Below are 20,286 nucleotides of genomic sequence, written 5' to 3'. Positions count from 1 at the left end.
CAGTGAAGTAATGGCTAAGCCCTGGTTTCTAAGACAGTGGGGTGATAACTAGAACTGAAGTAATGTCTAAGTCAAACACCCTAAAAGGATATCAGGAACGGGGTGATAACTGTCATGATGATGTTTAGGAAATAGGCTGTGTCTTAGAATTAAGATATATAAAGAGGTTGCACAGGAGCAACAGGCGAGAATTTCAGGAGCTTCTTCCCCAGACTAGAACTGCTCCGCTGAGAGGACTGGACCAAACCCTCCACGGATTAATTCGACTTTGAACAGTTCTGCAGATTCTCCCTGCCTACTGAAGTTGGATGTGACCTTGCTTTAGAATTTCTATCTTTGGACTTTGGACTAAGTCAGAGAAGAGTTCTGAATTAAGAAGTGAGGATTACAGAGAGGACCGAAGGACAGAAAATATCTTTTTGTGGACTTCCCCTTTTTCTCCACTTCACGGAGGCAGTTTAAACGGACTGGACTTTGGGTGTGGTCGCTTCGGCCGAGTGACTCACTTGAATGCAGTCTCTTCAAAAAAGGATTTAAGGACAGAATTGGACAATTTCAAGCCTTTGAGAATTATTTTCCAGACGAGCAGCCCCACCACAGCTTAAGTAGTATCACTGAGTTACAGGAGAGAGTAATACCCCACTGACAGAAGTGATCTGGACCCTATGAAACAGCGTAGCTGTCACAGAGGTAAGATACCTGTGGGATCAAACACCTCTTGTCAAAAATCCTTATGTCAATCATTTTATCCTACTTCCAGAGCATCCGCTTAGAACTGACTGCCTGCTTGCTGCCTAATGTACCCCACCATTCATTGTGGCCATTGAGAGAATGTCACCTGCCAGTGCTTTTAATGTTGGGACTGATTTGTGTAGTCTGATTAATGAGCTAATATCTATGCCAGAATTGCATACCATTGTAATTTTCCAAGGACATTGTTGCTGCAGCAACCTTTTTCTGGACAATCAACATTTAATCAAATTTAACTTGACTTTTAGTTTGAAATTGATTTCCTGCAGTAGTTAAAGTAGTACTGATAGAAGAGGTAAACACCTCAGTAGATTCAGGAGGATGTGTTGAAGGTGTGTCAAGTAAGTCTAGCAGGAAATACAATGAGCAAAACAACATGCATAATGCAGGGTGATGAACAGTGTTTCAGTTTAGAAAGGCCTGGGTGGACTAGACTAACAGCTCCATTTGTAAGCACACTGTGAACAGCAACTCTGTCTACCTCCCAAAATGGTTTCTGCACAGTGGCTCTGCCTGGAGAACAGGTTTTGCTGGCCCAAGGTATGAGCAGTTTTCCCCTTCAGGTTTTGCAACACTGAAGATGTTTTGAGGTGATGTTATGCAGCAGGAAAACTGGACCGTTTTAGTTACATTACATAAGTGAAAGAGCTTCCAGTCTAGTTTTTTTAGATGTAAATTACGAGGTTGTGACCAGTTTGGCACGCTCGGGATTTGCATTTATCCAAAGTAACCTTTGTTAAGCGGCACTAAATGTATTTTGGTTCTTACACGAGTACGAGAAATGACTTTTTTTTTTTTCAAACTCCATTTGTAATTTTCTTTTAAACGCTGATAAAAATAAATAAATAACGGAAAGAATTTGGCGAAGAGGACACTGGATTTTTCCACTGAGCTTTCTTCTTCCTGTTAAAAACACTTTCCAGTGAAATAAAAACCTAAAACTCAGAGCTCACAAAAACTGCCCAGTGAAAGAAGCAGACCAGAGACTCGGGATGTGGAATTCCTGGAAGAGCAAACGATGCGCTGCGCTCAAGATGCAGGCCGAGAGGACAGGTTTAGGCCTGTTTAAAATGACGACGAGGTGGCCACGTGATGAGCAAACACCTGTGGGCGTGTCACTGTGCATCCTGAGCGCGCACAAAGTGTGTGTTTGTGTTTATTAGAGTACTTATTGTGGGAGCAGACGGTACATCACACAAGGTAGGGCCATTTCCAACTTGGAACTTGATTTTCAGACGAATTTTAGGTAAAGATGAATTAATTCCAAAGTAAATGATTATTTTTGGTGGTCTATGAAATATGGGCCTATTTGTGGACATCTAATTTCTATTTTGCTGCATTGCGTTTGTCCAGCGTTTCGCAACTACATCTGTTTTCAGTGTCTGTTCTAAATGTGGTTCATGAATATAATATTTGGTCGGCAAAGGGTGAAAACTGGGACTTGGAAACTCTTCTAATGGACGCCCCTGGCAGCCAGCACGCACTGTGTACTTAGTGTAGTTTCAGTTAAGTGTGTCAGCCGCTCATTTTGAAAAGTTTATTTCCCCACAAACAAATCTCAAGCCCAAGCAGCGGGCTCGATTTTCCCTCTGGTTTAACCGCTGAACAGAAGGGTAGTAACGGAGCCAGCCATCCAACACGTTTTCCTCTTAAAACCAGATCGTGTTTAGTAGCGTTTTACACTATAATGCTTCCTCATAGGCAAGCACTACTCTCTGTTCATCTAAGTAGGGTCAGGTGTGAAAGGTCAGTAGTTTGGGTCTAGCACAGACGATCAAATTCATCATTTGGCAAAAACATATTATAATAATCTCTGACCCTAATTGTCAGAGTTAGGCATTTAAAAAAACAATTATATTAGCACTAATATTAATCTTTTCAAATCACACCTTGCCCCACATTTCAGTACATCTTGTGTTGGTTATTTTTTAAACGTATGCATCACCTGATTTAGTCAGTTATCCTCAAGACAACTTTAGAAAAGAAAATAGAAACGAATGCGTGCGAGTTAGGAAATCTCTGTAAACACATTTCTCAGATGCCGCTGTTCTGCTGGGTAACAAAGGGCTCATGGCTGGTATGCTGCACCACAGGGAGGGTCATCTGACTTAATGCTGATCACTTCTTGTGTGTTTTCTTACTAGTTTGTGGAAGTTGGACTTCAATATGCCGAGCAACAAACACAGCTACCACAGTGGTAGCAAACAGTAAGTTGACTTCCATTTATCCTTCACTAACCCACAGCTTCACACTGACACACTTTTAGGTGAACTAGCTCTTAATTTACATTTTCACCTGCTTCGTATGTTGGTTTTGCTGACTGAAGCTTCAGTGCTGTATTTATTTTTCCTCTGTAAAAGTTGACATGTTGGGACCAATGCGTCAGAATTCAATAATCTGAAAATCTTTTACTCTTTACAGTTAATTTAAAATGGTACAAATATGACATATCCAACACACAAAGTGACAAACCTTATTATTTTTTGAGCAATTTTTGCTTGTTTCTAAATTACCAGTCAGATATTTGGACTCTAACTTGGAATAGCAGCATCAGAGGACATTTGCAATTAAAATTTTAGGGATCCAAAAAAATAATTTAATTTTAATCTGTGTACATCTCACAGAGACGGTCTTTCAGAAGTACTGATGGAGAAGTTTCACCATTCTGTGAAAGACAGTGTGTCAGAATAGGTCAAACATTAAAGAGAAATATCTCTCAACAAAAAAGTGTGAATTTTACTGTATTTCTTCACACTGGTCTGTCTTATGGAACTGTGCATAGCACTGTCGCTCTTAGTTAATATTTTTATTATGTCACAAAGTTACAACTAGAACTTACTCTTGTATAAGGATTGTACCATAATTAATGGTAGACTTTGTATGTCGTTCAAGAACTTGCACTTATGTCCACCTGCGGGAGCCTGAACTCCCACATCCTTTTTTGTTCCCTTTCTTCTTCTCTCTCTCCCTTTTTTCTATCTTTTTTTACCTCCCTCCCTTTGCTTCTCCTACACAGCCTTCCCTTTCCCTCTCGGGCTGTGTCGATGCTGCTTATTATAGTGGCTAGGGACTTAAACCCACTACTTTCCGCTATGTTAGCAATCCACACTTTTAACAGTTACTTGGTTCTTTGTGTTCTGATCCACCTGTTTCTTGAGGATCAAACTACAAAAAAACAACAGAGCTTTTGATCCTTAGTTTTGTTAAACCTGGAAATATTGCACAGCAAAGCATCGGTATTTTCATTTTATTTCATCACTCCGGCTCTCAGCATTTATTTCATTTAAATGATTGGTATTATCCGCCAGCTGGCCGTCTCTGCTTTCAACACAACTTAATATTACCATACACTTTTTAGATTAGTCACGAGTACGATAACTGTAATAAGTTATAATGTGAAGGGTTTGCATTATCCAATCGAAAGAAAGTCTTACTGCAACTCAAACAATCAAAATGTCAAGTAGCACTGTTACAGGAAACACATCTATCAGATGTTGAACATAAGAAGTTAAACAAGTCTTGGTCTGATAAAGTTTACTACTCGTCACACTGCTCTGGTAAGAAAAGGGGTGTAGCTATATTAATACATAGGCAAATTAATTTTATCGAAACATTAGTACACAAAGACAAGGAGGGTAGATTCTTATTGGTAAACGGGATAATAGATGGAATAGCAGTATCCTTAATAAACATATATGCTCCTAACGAAGATGCCCCGGGGTTTATCAAGTCAGTTTTCAACATGATCGCAGAGTACAGCTCCGGCCTCTTGATTATGGGAGGGGACTTTAATTGCGTAATGTCAAAAATAGATAGACAACCAGTCTCTCAGACCCCCATATCTAAGATGGGTAAAATGCTTAAAAATTTATCTGTAGAAGCTGGATTAGTGGATGTATGGCGATCTAAATTCCCAAAGGAGAAAAATTTTACTTTCTATTCAAACTGACATGCATCCTACTCACGAATAGATTATTTTTTCACTGCCAAAGCCGAGCTACATAGAATTGAAAATATCACAATTTTGCCCATTACAATTTCCGACCACGCACCAGTCGTTCTCCAATGGGATATAGGCTTGACACCATCATTTAAGCAATGGAGACTTAATGCCTCTCTTCTTAATGACAAGAATTTTACTGATTTTGTTAGAGCAGAGCTTAAGAATTACCTGGACATAAACAATACTCCTGAAACATCTCCTATTATGTTGTGGAATTGTGCAAAAGCCTATTTAAGAGGTAGTATCATCTCCTACACAACAGCAAAGAAAAGACAAAAAGTAGCCAAACAGAAAGACTTGGAGGATAGAATCAAAGTCCTTGAACATGAACATAAAAAGGATAGGGAACCTAATATTCTGAATGATATAAACACAACCCGAAGAGAGCTCCAAGAACTGCTAACAGAAAAGATTGAGGGCAATCTTTGTTTTGCAAAACAGCAGTATTATGAAAATGGAAATAGAGCGAGCAGACTTTTGGCCTTCAGACTTAAAAAACAACAATCCTCAAGGGTGGTTCAAAAGCTAAATTCGGGCAATAAATCCATCTCAAAACCAAAAGAAATAGCTGAAGCCTTTGCAGAGTTTTACAAGGTTTTATACCAGAATACAGATACCTGCTCCGACGAGGTCAGAATAGCAAATTACTTACAAAATATAAATGGCCCCGAATTATCTGAAGCAGCAGCAAAACAATTAGATGAGCCAATCCGGGAAGTGGAAATTAAAAACACGATCTCATCCCTTAAGAATAATAAATGTCCTGGCCCGGATGGTTTCATAAACGAATTATATAAATGTTTCACAGATATTCTTATCCCACTTTTACTGGAAGCTTATCGCTTTGCTTTAGAAACTAAAACTATGGCACCATCCTGGTCTGATGCAACTATAGTGGTATTGCACAAAGAAGGTAAGGATCCCTCCGATTGTGGTTCATATAGACCATTATCTATGCTTAACGGCGATGTACGTATCTTGACGGGTATCCTGGCTAGTCGATTAAATGCCATATCAACTCAAATCATACATCCAGATCAAACCGGGTTCATTGCTGGGAGGCATTATAGTAATAATTTACGCCATCTATTAAACATTATATCACACCAAAAAAAAAACAAAGTCACAACGGCTGTAATATCACTAGATGCCCAAAAGCCATTTGACCGCATGTCATGGAAATATCTTATTCAGACACTAAAGAGATTTAAATTTGGGCCCAGATTTGTAGATTGGATACAGACTCTATACTCATCCCCACAAGCGGTTGTCAGAGTCAATGGCTTCAGCTCTGCAAGGTTTAAATTGGAGCGCGGATGCAGACAGGGATGCCCTCTGTCACCCCTCCTGTTTGCAATTAGCATCGAGCCATTAGCCCAACTCATCAGGGACAATGATGAAATTAAAGGGATTCTGACTGGCACAGAAGAACATAAAATATCACTATACGCAGATGATGTTCTAATGTATTTGACTGACCCCACAACATCTATTCCATGCCTGAAGAGAATGATTTCTGTTTATGGGTATTTTTCTGGCTATAAAATAAATGTTGAAAAGACAGAGGCAATGGATGTTAATAGCAGTGTCCCATTGGGGGTAAAACAACAAAGTGGTTTTAGGTGGCCTAGAGAAGGCATTAAATATTTAGGTATCAGTATTCCCCTTTCACTAAATGATTTGTTTCATGCCAACTACAGTAAAATGCTGGACATAATTAAGAAGGATCTTGAACGATGGATGGCTCTACCTCTGTCTTTCATTGGCTGCATCGAAACTATTCGCATGAATCTTCTGCCAAGATTACTGTATTTGTTCCAGATGTTGCCAATTGGAATACCAAAATCCATGTTCACAGATCTGGATAAAATAATATCAAAATTTATATGGCAGCGTAAGCGCCCCCGTATAAAATATAAAACACTACAGAGAAGTAAGTTAGAAGGGGGGCTTAACCTTCCAGTTTTAAAATATTATTTCTGGGCAGCACAATTAAAGCCTTTAATTTCATGGATACAAGGGGATTCCCACACAAGATGGCTGAACATTGAACAAACAATGTACACTGAATCATTAAAGGTATTGCCATTTTCGGACATACCAATAAAGGAACAATCAGTGTGGACTAGAACCACATTAAATATCTGGAACAACGTACGAGTTGCATTTAAGTTACCAAGAGGTTTATCAACATTAACAAGTATTGGTCATATTAAATCCTTCACTCCTAACTCCTTAGACAAAAGTTTTACAAATTGGGCTGATCAGGGGCTCATGTTTTTGCATCAAGCAATCAACAGTAATAACCTTATGTCATTTGAAGAGTTATGTGGGTATTTCCATCTCCAGAAAAGTGATTTCTTTAGATGTTACGTTCTTTTCTTACCACACATAGAGACTGGGAAAGAGTATTAAATCCCTCACCTATAGAGAATATTCTAATCCAAACTCAAAAAGGTGAACGGGTTAAGAAATTCATTACAAAGTTGTATAAGGTGTTTAAGTCAATGAATCTTGATAGGCCCATTTGGACAAAACAAAGATGGGAGGCAGAGACGGCCACAACCATTTCTGATGAAACATGGGAGGGAGTCTGGACTGAGGCACATTGGGCCACAAGCACAAATACGTGGCGGGAATATAAATGGAAAATTATTAGTAGGTATTTCAGGACCCCAGATGTAGTTGCTAAGATAGATCCTAGCACACCAAGTTTGTGCTGGAGAAATTGTGGCTCTATGGTGCCCAATCATATGCACATTTTTTGGTCATGCCCTAAACTGCGAAACTTTTGGGACGAGGTATATAAGGCTATAAACCAGATTTTTCAGGAGGTCATACCAAAGGATGTAACAGTCGCAGTACTTGGTATTATACCTGCAGGTGTGCAAGGACGAGCTAAATCATATCTTTTAAATATCCTTTTTACAGCTGCCCTGAAATGTATCACAATTAGGTGGAGGCAATTAGAACCACCCTCATATAATGTCTGGGTTCAAAAAGTAAGGGAATTGTACCAAATGCAAACGATAACATATTTATTAAGACTTCAAAAATCTGTTTTTAGCTTACGGTGGGGGCCAGCAGAAGCCCTACTCATGTAAAGGTCCAGTGAGATGGAATTTTGGTTTACGTTGCCTATTTTTTTTACATTTATTTATTTATTTATTTATTTTCCTCCCTCCTTCCCCTTCTTTCTAGTATTGTATGATGCTAAACCCACATAAAACTGTTAAATGTTATGCTGAGATGTTTAATTGTTGAAAGATTCTACATTATTAACATGTATGTGAATTGTTGCTGATGCTGCTGTGTAACCGCTCTGTTAAAAAGTTAATAAAAAATTTTAAGTTAAAAAAAAAAAAACATGATTCTGCAGTGAAAATCACAAACGCAGGTTCAGACTGTAATGTGGTCTGACCTTCAAAATGTTAAATTCTTTTTGAAAGATTTGGATGCTTCATCCTCCAGGCTGGGGGTGGGGGTGGGGTGAGAGGATTGGTGTAACAGAGGAGAATGCTGGGATAGGATGAGATGGAGGCAGATGATCCACTGGGCCTACCCCTAAAGGGAGCAGCCAGAAGAAGGAAATATCAATAAGAATCCCAACAGAAAGTCTGACTGATTTCATCCAGGCTTTCTGTTGGGATTCATAAGACAAACTTTGCCATCTTATGAAGCAAAAATACTGCAATTATGAAAGTTGATGCAAAAGCACTTCCCCATCTCAACCTTTTTTTTAAAAAAAATAAAAAACATGTTCCTGGAATCAAATTCAAAACGAGTGCTTGGAGTTATAGGGACATAAGTGACATTTCACAAACTTTACAGCAGAGCCAAAACAAACAAAAAATGAACCACACTTTGCTCTTACTTTGTATACTGACTTTAGTTCTTTTAAGCATGTTTATTTTTTTACAAATTGATGACACAGTGCTTAATGAACAATATTGTCTTTTTCATAAATGCATTTACGCCTTTTTGGCACCAACTTCTTCTGTGCATTCAGATTTCAGCCTTTTGGTTTTTGATGAATAACTCTATTTCTATTAATATTTTACTTCTGTAATTTTGACAGTAGATAGAGCACATCAAGAGCTTTCATTTGATATCTCAATTTTGACCAAAATGTCACTTACACCCCTATGACTCTAAACCCTCGTATATTCTATGAAAAGTAACTATATTCTTGGAAATGTTGTAACAAGTGGATTAAGTAATCATTAATGAGGTGAGTCATTGGTTCGAGCTCCAAAGGTACATAGAAGGAAACAGAAACAATATCAATGAAACTAAATCCATCATGGTTGCTGTTACTGTGTCTGATCTGTCCTGCTATAATTTATTTTAGATGTAGATGGGTTACATCTAAAATAATTTTGGCAGAACATCTATGTTCTGCCAAAATTATATGACCATTATTATATTTGCCATTAAATTTTTTTGGCTCAAAAAGTACCATTTCATTTTAACTGGGGACTATCTGACTGTTCTTCAAAGATCTGCCCCCATCCCAAACTCAAATGGCTTTGCATTCAACATGGGACATAAACTTTACCTGCCACAGAATACAGTGGATCTCATTATTGTTTATTATATAAACAACTTCCACACAACAGCTCAGCTTTGTAATGCTGCTAGTAGCATATATCTTACCTGGTGTCATTAAAGATGAAGGAGAATGTATATTTTAGCTGAAAAATAGTTGCATAAACAATGTGATTCTTTTAGAATTAAGCTTTACTTTTTAAAGATTTGAAAATCATGACCATCCCTAATAAACTTTTTTCACCATCTTTGGCCTCTGGGAAAGTGTGATAGAGATTATTAGGATTTTTTTAATACATTTTTTTAAAGGCTTTTTAACTTTCATTGCGATGGGACAGTTTGAAAGAAGACCTGAAAGCGTGGAGAAAGACCAGGGGAAAACACGCCGACTGTGGCCTCGGGGCAAATTCAAACCCGAGTCTTTGCACTAGCACTTTGACATATGGTTCACCTGCTCTACTACTGTGATATCTTACAGTGCAGTCTGCTGAAAATGTATCTTCTTGGTTGGTCCTACTGAATTTCCATGTTTGTTGCAGATCATGTTCTGTGATGTTAGAGTGCCATGTTGAATGATGAGTGAAATCACAGAAGGCCACGGTGACTGTTTTCCCGTCTTGCTATGGGCTTAGATGGGTTTTAAACAACTTGAGGAATTTTTTTTTTTTTTTCCAAATATGCTGACCTTGTCCTTTCAATAAACTGAAGTAGATTACACCAATATGAAAAGTTTTCCTTGTGAGTAAAATATTTACTATAAACCTTATTGGATTCATGTCAACTTTGAGCTGTGTTCTTGGGATAGCCTAGTTTGTTTTATATCAGTACTTGGTGTTTGTGTTACCATGCCTTGGCATCAACCACAACTCCTCTGTCCTCTTATTTTGCAGCCACAGGCACAGCAAGGTAATGTCCAACCCAGCCTTTTCCTATTATCCAGGAGACAAGATGCTTCACTTCTACCTCTGGACTTCACCACCGGGTGTGATGAAGATAATGTGTATCATCATCATCATCATGTGTGTGGCTGTGTTTGCTTGTGTGGCCTCCACACTTGCCTGGGATTATGATATGAGCATCATGGGAGGCGGAACTGGCCTGCTGCCAGGTTACGGGGGCTCTTACGGAGGCTCTTACGGAGGCTCTTACGGGGGCTCTTACGGGGGCTCGTATGGTAGTGGCATTGGTGGTGGTTCCTATTCCAGCTATGGCTATGGAGGAACACAAATGGATCCCAAATCCGGCAAAGGCTTTATCATTGCCATTTCTGCCATTACCTTCATAGCTGTGCTTGTCATATTCATCATGGTTGTTTCAAGGCAAAATGCTTCCCGCTCATCAAAGTTCTACCTAGCAGCGATCATCATCTGTGCTATCTTGGCATTCCTGATGATTATTGCCACTATTGTGTACTTGGTGGCAATAAATCCAACAGCACAGTCCACAGGGTCTGTGTACTATAGCCAGATCATCCAGCTATGTTCCCAGTACCAGAACCAGAACCAGGCCCAGGGCCTCTTCATTAACCAGTACCTCTACCATTACTGTGTGGTGGAGCCTCAAGAGGTGAGACCCCCCCCCTTCCTTTCCCACACACACACACAAAATAATCTGTGGTTGGTTCTTTGGCACAGGGTGTATACTTACCGTGTAGTATTGTTCTCAAACTCTCTGTGTACAGATAATCCTAAATAGATTATTTAGTTTCAGTCATATAGGCAACAATACAATTACCCTGAAAGTTAATGGATACATGAAGATGAAATTACAGCTTCAAAGAATTGGGGAATTGTTAATATGAGCGGTGTCAAAAGAAAAGTCTGTAAATGTTCATTTTTTTTACTGTAAGTTTGTGTTCATTTTGAAGTTGTTAAAAGAAAAAGCAAAAAACAAACACAAATTTTTGAGTCCCTCTCTCAGTATTAAACCAGCTTGTTCTTAGTGTGTTGAGCTATTGGTGCAATTGAACCTGCTACAAACTTTTCAGATGATGATTTCTCAAACATTTATGGTCAGGGAAATTGTGCTTGTGCTTGGCACCTGGTTTGCTTATTCTTGTTGAATTTAGTTCATTAAGTTTCTCCTATCACCAGATAACCTGACTGACACAAACAGCATCACTGAACTTAAACTCCTTCCTATTAATAGATTTTTATACTGAAACAATAATCAGCTGAACTGAACCTGTCCGCACACGCACACCTATAAAAGCATATTGGAAACTCAGTCACATGTAATGTAATCCACCCTGATACTGGAAACCCAGATTGTTTTTTACATTACTTGAAATCGCTTTTTGAAAGTAGACTTGTGCTTCCAAATGTACTGTGGGGAATTTGTTGCCTGGTGGCAAATTTAATAAGATTTAAATTTTGGGGAATTTTGAAAAAGTCACATTTGATTGTCATTCACCATGCCTGTTAGTGAATACTATTTCAGCTCAGTGATATTGATTCCTGTGGTTTCTGCAGGCAATAGCTGTTGTTCTGGGCTTTCTGGTGTTTGTCGCCCTCATCATCCTGATGGTGTTTGCAGTCAAGACTCGCCAACGGATCAGGCGCTGGGGCCCGGAACGCATTCTCTGGGAGGAAGTCAAAGTTGTCAATGTTGGTCGCAACAGCGTTGGGGAGTGGGTGAGTCTGTGTGTGGCTGTGTGTGTAAGCACCTGAGTGACTTGTTTGCTAAATAACAAATGCCTGCATCAGCTACAATGCCACTGTATTCAACAAATTAAGGTCATACTAACTACATCAGGTCAACAAATTCTGACAATGGTTTGAAACATAGTGAACTAAATCAGGCAATCCTGTACCGTTCTACATGATAGTTTTTTGTTTGTTTTTTTTAGGGACATGGCATTCCCCATTCAATCCCCAACTGTGGGTGAATATTTTTGAACAGTGTAAATATGACATGCATCCACAATGAAGAGTTGGGCCAAGAAAATAGACAATATCTCTAGTGGATGTTAGAGGGAATTAAAACTTTTCCAACAGCAAAACCAAAACTACAGGCAAATGTTATTTATTACTATACAAAATCTTTTTTTTCTTTTTTTAATTGTCTGTGTGATCTTTAAACAGACTTTAAATACTAAGTAACATGACTTGTTGGTTACAACAAATGAGAAGAAGTGTGTGACAGGTCAGGCACGGGCAGGGAAGGTTTCATCTGTAGTTTCTGGGTGTGGTTTGTTTAGCCACTCAGTTTAGTTTCAGCATGATGTGCCGCACTGTCGGAATCATGTGGTCTAAAATGTAAAAATGTGGACATGCGGTGCTTAAAAAGAACAGATAGACTCATAAGAACCTCCAAGTGTTCATACATTTTCAGTGATAACGTGTCCATTGTTTGAGTTCTGAGGGTCGTGATACAAATGGAAGTGTTAACGTGAAAATTACGTCCATAGCCGCATAGCTTTCATTCCAGGTCTGTACTTTCCCAGTAGTGCATTCAGACCTCAGATTTTAGCAGTTGTGCTGGCTGAGAGGCACTGACTGAGACTTCCTGTTGATGGTGGTGAAGGTATCAGTGGTATTTAGGCATACAGGGAGAAGTAGAGAAACCGGTTGGTCCTGGTGGATGCCTCATTAACAGGTTTCTATGAGAGGAGTCTCTCACTAGGGTATGATAAGGCACTCATTAAGGATATGGGAGGACTATAATGTGAAAAACCTTTGACGTCATCATGGTATTTTTCAACGGGAACTTCTCAAAATACTTACAATGTCACAGAGGCCGCAACTTTCACTGTTAAACTGATTATTATTTGTAAAAGTCTCTTTAATGTCAGAGTTTGGTATTTTATTTATTGAATTTAGGGGCCTGAACCTGCCTGACTGTCTTTCTTGCTTCAGGTGACCAGCGTGTCTGGTAACCTAGATGTGCTTGTTAATGGCCGTAATGAGAAAGTTGGGGGCTCTAGAGACTATTTAGACCAGCTGGACTACAACAAGCCTCTCTACCTACCAGGGTAAGCAAGTTTGTGTTTATCCCTCTGTCATTTTTTTTTTTTTTTGTTGGATATTTACACTGCTCATGCATTCAGCTGCCTCTAGGTGTTTAACTCAATCTGCTGTTACTAATCTAAAGCTTGTCTAACACTGTTAGAGGTGGGGTGAACGATGGTGACTCATTTGTCTGTTCTTCTACCAATTAATAGAGTATTATAAAAAAGTCTACATTTACTGGGATTCACTACCTTCAGACAGATTAGTTTTTGCTAATTTTAGATGATGTGTTTATGAGTACGGAGCTATTAGAAGCAGTCTGTTTCTGTAAAGTTTAAATGAAGTTTTATGGGACTAATTGTTCTGTTATAGGTTGAGTCAACTAGGGTTCAATCACTGTGACCATTTAAATGACTGATTACTGTTAGGTCCTGAAAATGTTAACACAATTTTTGCAGCTTTGTCTCTGTAAACTACCACAGTGCAGACTTCTGTATGCTGTCTGAATTATAGCTTAGCCAAGAACACATGCAAAGCCTGGGAGTACATGCACAGATAGGGCTAACCAGGGCTAACCATTTCACCACTGTGCCAGCCTCTTTTATTATATTTATAACAATGATAAATTGGGATAAAAGGACTTTGTGCTGCAACACCAACAATATAAAACACTCACTGAAATAAATAAAGAGAGTAAATAACAAATTTTAAATATAAATGTACCATAAAGAGAGATTTATTTATGAGAGGGGTCTTTGGTCTTTTGGTTTCATACCACAGGAAAACGAGTTAGTGTACAGCTGTTGCAGTGCATAATGGGATTTGTAATATAAGTGGTGTGATAATGTGGGCTCTTTAGGTACACTGCAAAAGGTCTAGTATGTTTGTTTATAATGAAAGATAGTTAAGAAGACTGATACAAAAATGATGAATCAATAAATCCTATTTGCAGAGACTCTGACATCAGCAGCTCTGTGGGAGGCCTGCAGCCCAGGCTGAGGGACTATGACACTGGTGTGGAATCTGGGGATGACCTAGAGGAGGAAGACTTCAGTGTGTGAGTGGATGTGATTTCATTAGCAGATATTAGCTGAATGTAATTAATCTTTTTTTCTAGGTGAAAGAAAGTGATACACAACATTGTCTTTGACTGGGAATGATTTGTATTTCTTGAATACAAATGTGTATTCATTATAATATAATTATAATTTATAATAGACAGTTTTACTGATTGTGAATTGTATTCTTGCATGTAGTCTGTTTCCTCCCATTGTGGATGAGCAAGAGCGTCTGACCTACAAACAGGAGTTTGACAGCGATCACAAAGAGTACAAGAGCCTACAGGCTGAACTGGACAGCATAAACCAGGACCTGGCTGACCTGGACCGAGAACTGGACCGACACCCTGACGGCAGTCCACAGTTCCTGGTGAGGGTGACAATGTCTGTTTCTTTGAAGTCAAGGTGGCTGGTCCACCCTTACTTGACTCATATCTGTAATTAGATCTGGAACTGACTTCAGATTAGAGTTTGAAAGTTTACTTCAATGCTTTAAACATTCACTTCCAAATTATTACTGGAATGCTTTTTAAAATTATATCCAGTATCTAAGGTTATTATCCTTGATGTCTGCCAAAGGGTTTTTTGTTATGAAATTGGGCTGTAATGTTATCCAGACTTCTACATTTATTTTATATTTTCATTAATAATGGGAGAATAATAACAATTAAGCAAGCAAGCTAATGGGTAGCTAAAGGAGACTATACTGAAAACAATCAAAATTATTAAAAAAATGAGTAAAATAATGCACCAGCATGTTCTGGGTATATGCTGGGGCCTCCACCAGTTGGGCATGTCTGGAAAACCTCCAAAGTCAGCTGCCCAGGGGGCATCTTAATCAGATGCCTGAACAAACTAAATTTAAATTAATTCTTAACTTACTGCAGTTTTTCCTGTGGATGAAGGGATTTATGGTGGGGAGGCAATGCTAACTGAAGGGTGTTGTTACAACTAGCTTGTAAAATTAGTAAATAAAGCTACTGGAATGTAACAAGTAACAAAGTCTATAAAGGATGTGAAAATGTCCAAAAAGACATAAATTTAGAAAAATAGAGAAGGGACTATAGTACACTGATTAATGCATAGATTTTTAATTATGCAGACAGGTGGCTTTAAAACTATTATTTTTATTTTGTTTTTTTCATCAGTCAGGACCTGCCATCACCTGACTGATTCAGTGCTCAGTTCAGATAAAATAATTATAGTTGGTGATTTTTAACATCCATGTGAAAATGACAGCCTCAACACAGCATTTAATTCACAGTTGGATCCAACTGGCTTTTCTCAAAATGTAAATGAGCCCACTCACTACTTTAATATCACTCTGGATCTTGTTCTGGCATGTGGCATGCGAGGGGTAGCTGTAGAGCAGGTCACCTACTAATTGGAAGGTGGTGGTTTGATTCCTGGCTGTTCCAGTCTGCATGCTAAAGTATCCTTGAACAAGATACAACCCCCAAAAACGGAATGTTTTTACAGGTGGAGGCCTCTGACAATTTTTCCTTCCTCATCTTTTTTGTTTTTTCTCTAGTTTTGAATCTGGCTAGGGTCAGTGTCACTACTGGTAGCATGACGTGATACCTGGACCCTACAAAGGTTACACAGGTAGTCCAGGACTGCCTTCATTCATTTGTGCAATATCTCTAAAATTAGAAACATCCTGTCCCAGAGTAATGCTGAAAAACTAGTTAATGTATTTATTAATTATAAGCTGGACTATTGTAATTCATTATCAGGTCACTCCCTGAAAAGCGTTCAGCTGATCAAAAATGCTGTAGCTAGAGTACTGACAGGAACTAGAAAGAGAGAGCATATTTCTCCCGTATTGGCTTCTCGTCATTGGCTCCCTGTTAAATCCAGAATTGAATTTAAAATCCTTCTTCTTAGATGTAATTTCTTGAATAATCAAGGTCCCATCTTATCTTAAAGACCTCATAGTACCATATCACCCCAATAGAGCACTTTACTCTGAGTGCTGGCTTTCTTGTGGTTCCAAGGGTACTTAAAAGTAGAATGGGAGGCAGAGCCTTCAGCTTTCAGGCCGCCCTTCAGTGGAACCAGCTCCCAGTTTGGATTTGGGACACAGACATCCTCTCTATTTTTAAGATTAGGCTTAAACCTTTCCTTTTTGATCAAGCTTATAGTTAGGGCTGGATCAGATGACCTTCAGTTATACTGCAATTGGCCTAGGCTGCTAGGGGGGGGTATGTAACATACTGATATGATTCGTATTTCCTCTCCACACAACTTTTGGCTGGGAGTCAGTCACCTCATAACTGCTCATGCTGCAGGAAATTTTATGATGATGATACTTTATTGATCCCACAATGGGGAAATTACAGTTAACAAAACGCCCATCCAAGAAGACAAACAAACAAACATGGGGAGATAGGTAAACTGCGGCCATGCTGCACCCCCTTCTGGAGGCACTGCCATTAAAAAGACAGAAACAATAGTGAAAACATATAGGGATGAGGAAAAAAATTATCTCATACTTTGCATACATACACACATACAGTACACAGTATAAGGTTACAAAAACCTCTGCAATAGTGCAGAAACATATAGCATAGGAGCACTAGGGTGGGGAGGGATGGGAAAGGGAGCCAGCGGAGGCGAGAGTGGGGATCAGGCTACTGTGGGGCTGAGTCAACTCCCCTCCTCGGCTAACAGTTCTGATAAGAGGAGGAAAAATGTTCATCAGCAGTTAGGTCAAGGGGGATCAGTCCAACACAGATCAGAAGAAGACAGGACAGCAGGGGCGTAGAGCATCTGTTCACAAAACATCCCAGAGAAAAAGAGCTTAGCAGCAGTCCAAGGCCACCAGGGAGCCAAATTCCTGATTCTACGACTGTACTGATTAATTTGTTGACAGCCTTTAGTCTTTCTGGTACCTCTCAATGATGAAAAAATCCAATCCAGTCATCCGAATCCTCTTGTTCAATCCTTCGCCGTGCAGAAACACGTACCTCTCCAAGATCTAATCCCTCCAATCAGCTCCAGATATACTGAGACTGAGTTTGAGTCTGTACCTTTATGCATAACCCGTCATAAGCAGCCTTACCAAGGCCCAACAGCTGCCCAGACTTCCTGAATTGTAACGACAAGCCAGGTGTCTCCAGGTCCAATTCGGAGAAATCCTAGTGTCAATAAGCCGAATGTGTATGTCCTCCCATCGACAGTATGGCCAGGTGTGTCATCTTCCAACCACACAGGAATCCATAATGTAGCCAGCCGGGAATATCAACTGGATAACAGGGAATTGGGTTCTCCTTTCTCCAAACTCCTCATGGTGAAATTTGATCAAAATAATGGCGTTGAGAGACCAGCTGACCAGATCCATAATTATAAATTTTAGTTCCGAAGCTTTGTTAAGAGAGGCTCTAATTAGCAAAGCAGCAAAGCAGGATAAGAAGGAAGGGCTGCAGAGAGAAGAAAAGGGCGTCCATCTCCACTGAGGAGCTGAAGAGAAAAAAAAAGGCTGATATATTGATATGTGTTTGTTTAAAGAATACTACTGAAAATACTATAATGAAATGATGCGTGGAATGGCTTGGAAAAGGGGAGTTTTGTGTGTAAATCTGGTATGATGCTTCCTTCTTTAGATAACTAATCTAGCTAATCTGATTTCAGGATGCCCTGAGTGAATACAACAGACTGAAGAACCTCAAGAAGGTAAGGCTTGCACTCACATTTTCAGCATTATTTTTGTGTACAGTTGTCAGACGAAATTTCAAATGATTAGATTTTGTACACACCTTTTTATTATGTATTGTCCTCAGTCTTCAGAATACCAGCTTAAGAAGAAGAGGTGTAAATATCTCAGATCCAAACTCTCGCACATCAAGAGAAAGATCAGCGATTATGACCGCCGACCCTGAACCTTCACCCAGCGCCCTGTCTATGAACTGAAAGAGAAATCTACAGTTTATCATGTACCATTGTATAATTATATTGATGCTCTCTTGCCTATGATATGTGTAAGCCAATCAACTAAGATTTTTTTTTTTTCAACAAGAAAAGGATATATGAAATGTGGATTTTCTATCTTGTCTTTTTTTCCCTTTTTTTTTTTAACCTCTTTTCCATAAGGAGCATTTTAAAGAACAAGGTTCACAAAATGTATTTTGTTTTTCTCCTCAATTTAGAAAGTGAGAGATGTGATCTGAAATGTTTTACATCAGTGCTGCTAATTCACAGCTTTATGTTTAATGATGGCACAGTTGAGATGAGACCTGTAAATTTGTTTGGTATCGATAATTGTGTATCTCTTGTAAATGTTTATTTTTAATCTTTAAATTTCTCTGAAGTAAACCTTGCTGTACTTTATTACCTTCTCATGGTGGATACAAAGAAAACATCTAAATCTATTAGTATGGGCACACAGTTTCTTAATTGCACACAGTGCATAAACATTTAGGGATCTATGCGCTGTTAATTTTTGTCTCTAATTTTTGTACTACATTAAACTACCACGCAGCATTGTTGGTATATATTTTTTCCACTGATTTCATAGAAATGTTATCCCTTGCCCTCTTCCTAATGTATGCAGTGTGTACAGTATGAGTTGGAATCACAAAGGTATCTGCTTGTATATAATATAGTGTACGCTTCTATTAAAATGCTACTATTAAGGACATTGTGTTAGCGCTTAATATACCATTAACCTGCGGAAAATGCTGTGGGCATTATCTTGTGGCTGACTAGCGATGAGAAAATGAAGCTTTTGTGAAGCACTGAACCACTTTAACCAGTTGTTTCGAAAATAGGTTTGTTACTTGAAGATTCAATTATAGCGCCCTCTCTTGGAAAGATACAATGCTTTCAGTTACACACCTGCATGCACACGCTCACACACCTCAATGATCTGAAGCATCTTTGCATTGTTTGAGGCACACACGTTATGACCAAATATCATGACATCAGTGTCTATTTAAAAAAATAAAGATGGATGAATGTGTGTTGTGCTGAGCAGAGTGCTGGGAAAACATGGCATTAACTAGGTGTGCTTGTGTAACTACAGCTTTTGCGTTAATCTTGATACGACGGCGTCCGTCATCACGTTGAAAGGACGGGCCAGCAAAGGTTGTTCGAGCATGTACAGTTCCAAAACAGATGAAGAGAAGTTTCTGGGTAAAGCTTACAAAAAACAGCAGGAAATATCAATATCGGTTTTGTATTTCTGAAGAAAGTGCTTAGTTGGATAAAATTTATGAATTAATTTAAAAGAGACTTCTTTGACTTTATTAGTGAGAAAAAACTTGTGTGAGAGAGACCAAACTTTTTCCCAATTAACATTCTGCACAAAGGAGTTCCAATAAAATACACAAGATGGGGATGAAACCAGATTTTCTTGGAATAAAGAACAGATTTTGGAATTGACAGCTTTTAGTTGAGTTGAGAAACAGAGCTTACCAACAGCGGACTGTTTAAGGGTCAAGGGGACACATAGGCTGGGTGGAAGAGAAGTCAACATCCCTGAGCAACATGAGCAAACCAGATGGGATAGCAATGCTATATTCTCTTGGAGTGACAGGGCCCTTGTACTGAGTAAGAAATTCTTCATAGCTATAAAGAAGGCCATTATTATTAAATAGCTTGAATAATGCCATAATTAAACCATTTTTGAAAAAATAATGACCTGTTTTTGTATAGTATGTTAGAGTTGTTCCAGATGTAACATCTCTGTGCAGAAAATTTCTGTTTATAAATAAGGGACCAGGCTAAAAGTACCTGTTGGTGGAAACTGGATAGCTTAGTCGGTATTTTTGGAATACTATAATTACAGAGGAGAACAAACTCTAGGCCGCCTAAATGTGAAAAGACATGATGTGAAATGAAGTTCCAGATGGAGTTTGGGTTTTTAAGATAATTTTTGATCCATTTTATTTTAAAGTGCTTTTAAAGGAGTCAAAATCAATAAAATTTAGACCGCCAAACTTATCGTTGTTAAGGACAACAGATTTGCACAAGTAAT

At 38.8% G+C, this 20,286-nt stretch overlaps 1 protein-coding gene across 4 annotated transcripts; it reads left to right on the top strand.

The window, feature by feature from the left end:
- The first annotated feature begins 18 nt into the window (after nt 1–18).
- oclnb (occludin b) lies at nt 19–18,926 on the top strand. 4 transcript variants are annotated; one of them, XM_030723684.1, is made up of 10 exons: nt 19–690; nt 2,895–2,957; nt 10,192–10,410; nt 10,459–10,867; nt 11,773–11,934; nt 13,159–13,274; nt 14,204–14,308; nt 14,508–14,679; nt 17,943–17,984; nt 18,092–18,926. In XM_030723684.1, the coding sequence occupies exons 2-10, from the start codon at nt 2,917–2,919 to the stop codon at nt 18,188–18,190; spliced, it is 1,365 nt and encodes a 454-aa protein (XP_030579544.1). In that variant the 5' UTR covers nt 19–690; nt 2,895–2,916; the 3' UTR covers nt 18,191–18,926. The 4 variants fall into 4 exon arrangements, with proteins under 4 accessions (XP_030579544.1, XP_030579540.1, XP_030579541.1 ...); XM_030723680.1 differs by having other exon boundaries at nt 10,192–10,867; nt 18,092–18,924; XM_030723681.1 differs by lacking the exon at nt 19–690 and adding an exon at nt 1,891–1,950 and having other exon boundaries at nt 10,192–10,867; nt 18,092–18,925.
- Nucleotides 18,927–20,286: the final 1,360 nt, after the last annotated feature.

The sequence above is a fragment of the Archocentrus centrarchus genome, unplaced genomic scaffold (assembly GCF_007364275.1).
Source record: "Archocentrus centrarchus isolate MPI-CPG fArcCen1 unplaced genomic scaffold, fArcCen1 scaffold_26_ctg1, whole genome shotgun sequence".
In the NCBI taxonomy this organism is placed as follows: Eukaryota; Metazoa; Chordata; class Actinopteri; order Cichliformes; family Cichlidae; genus Archocentrus; species Archocentrus centrarchus.
The sequence above is the reverse complement of the archived record's forward strand: the minus strand, read 5'-3'. Positions and strand labels throughout refer to the sequence as shown.

What these genes read in the sequence shown, in the direction of transcription:
- oclnb (XM_030723681.1), top strand. Translation starts at nt 2,917, where the DNA reads ATGCCGAGCAACAAACACAGCTACCACAGTGGTAGCAAACA. An exon ending in GAGGAGGAAGACTTCAGTGT is followed by an intron (nt 14,309 to 14,507) that starts GTGAGTGGATGT and finishes TCTTGCATGTAG; the next exon opens with TCTGTTTCCTCCCATTGTGG. An exon ending in ACGGCAGTCCACAGTTCCTG is followed by an intron (nt 14,680 to 17,942) that starts GTGAGGGTGACA and finishes ATCTGATTTCAG; the next exon opens with GATGCCCTGAGTGAATACAA.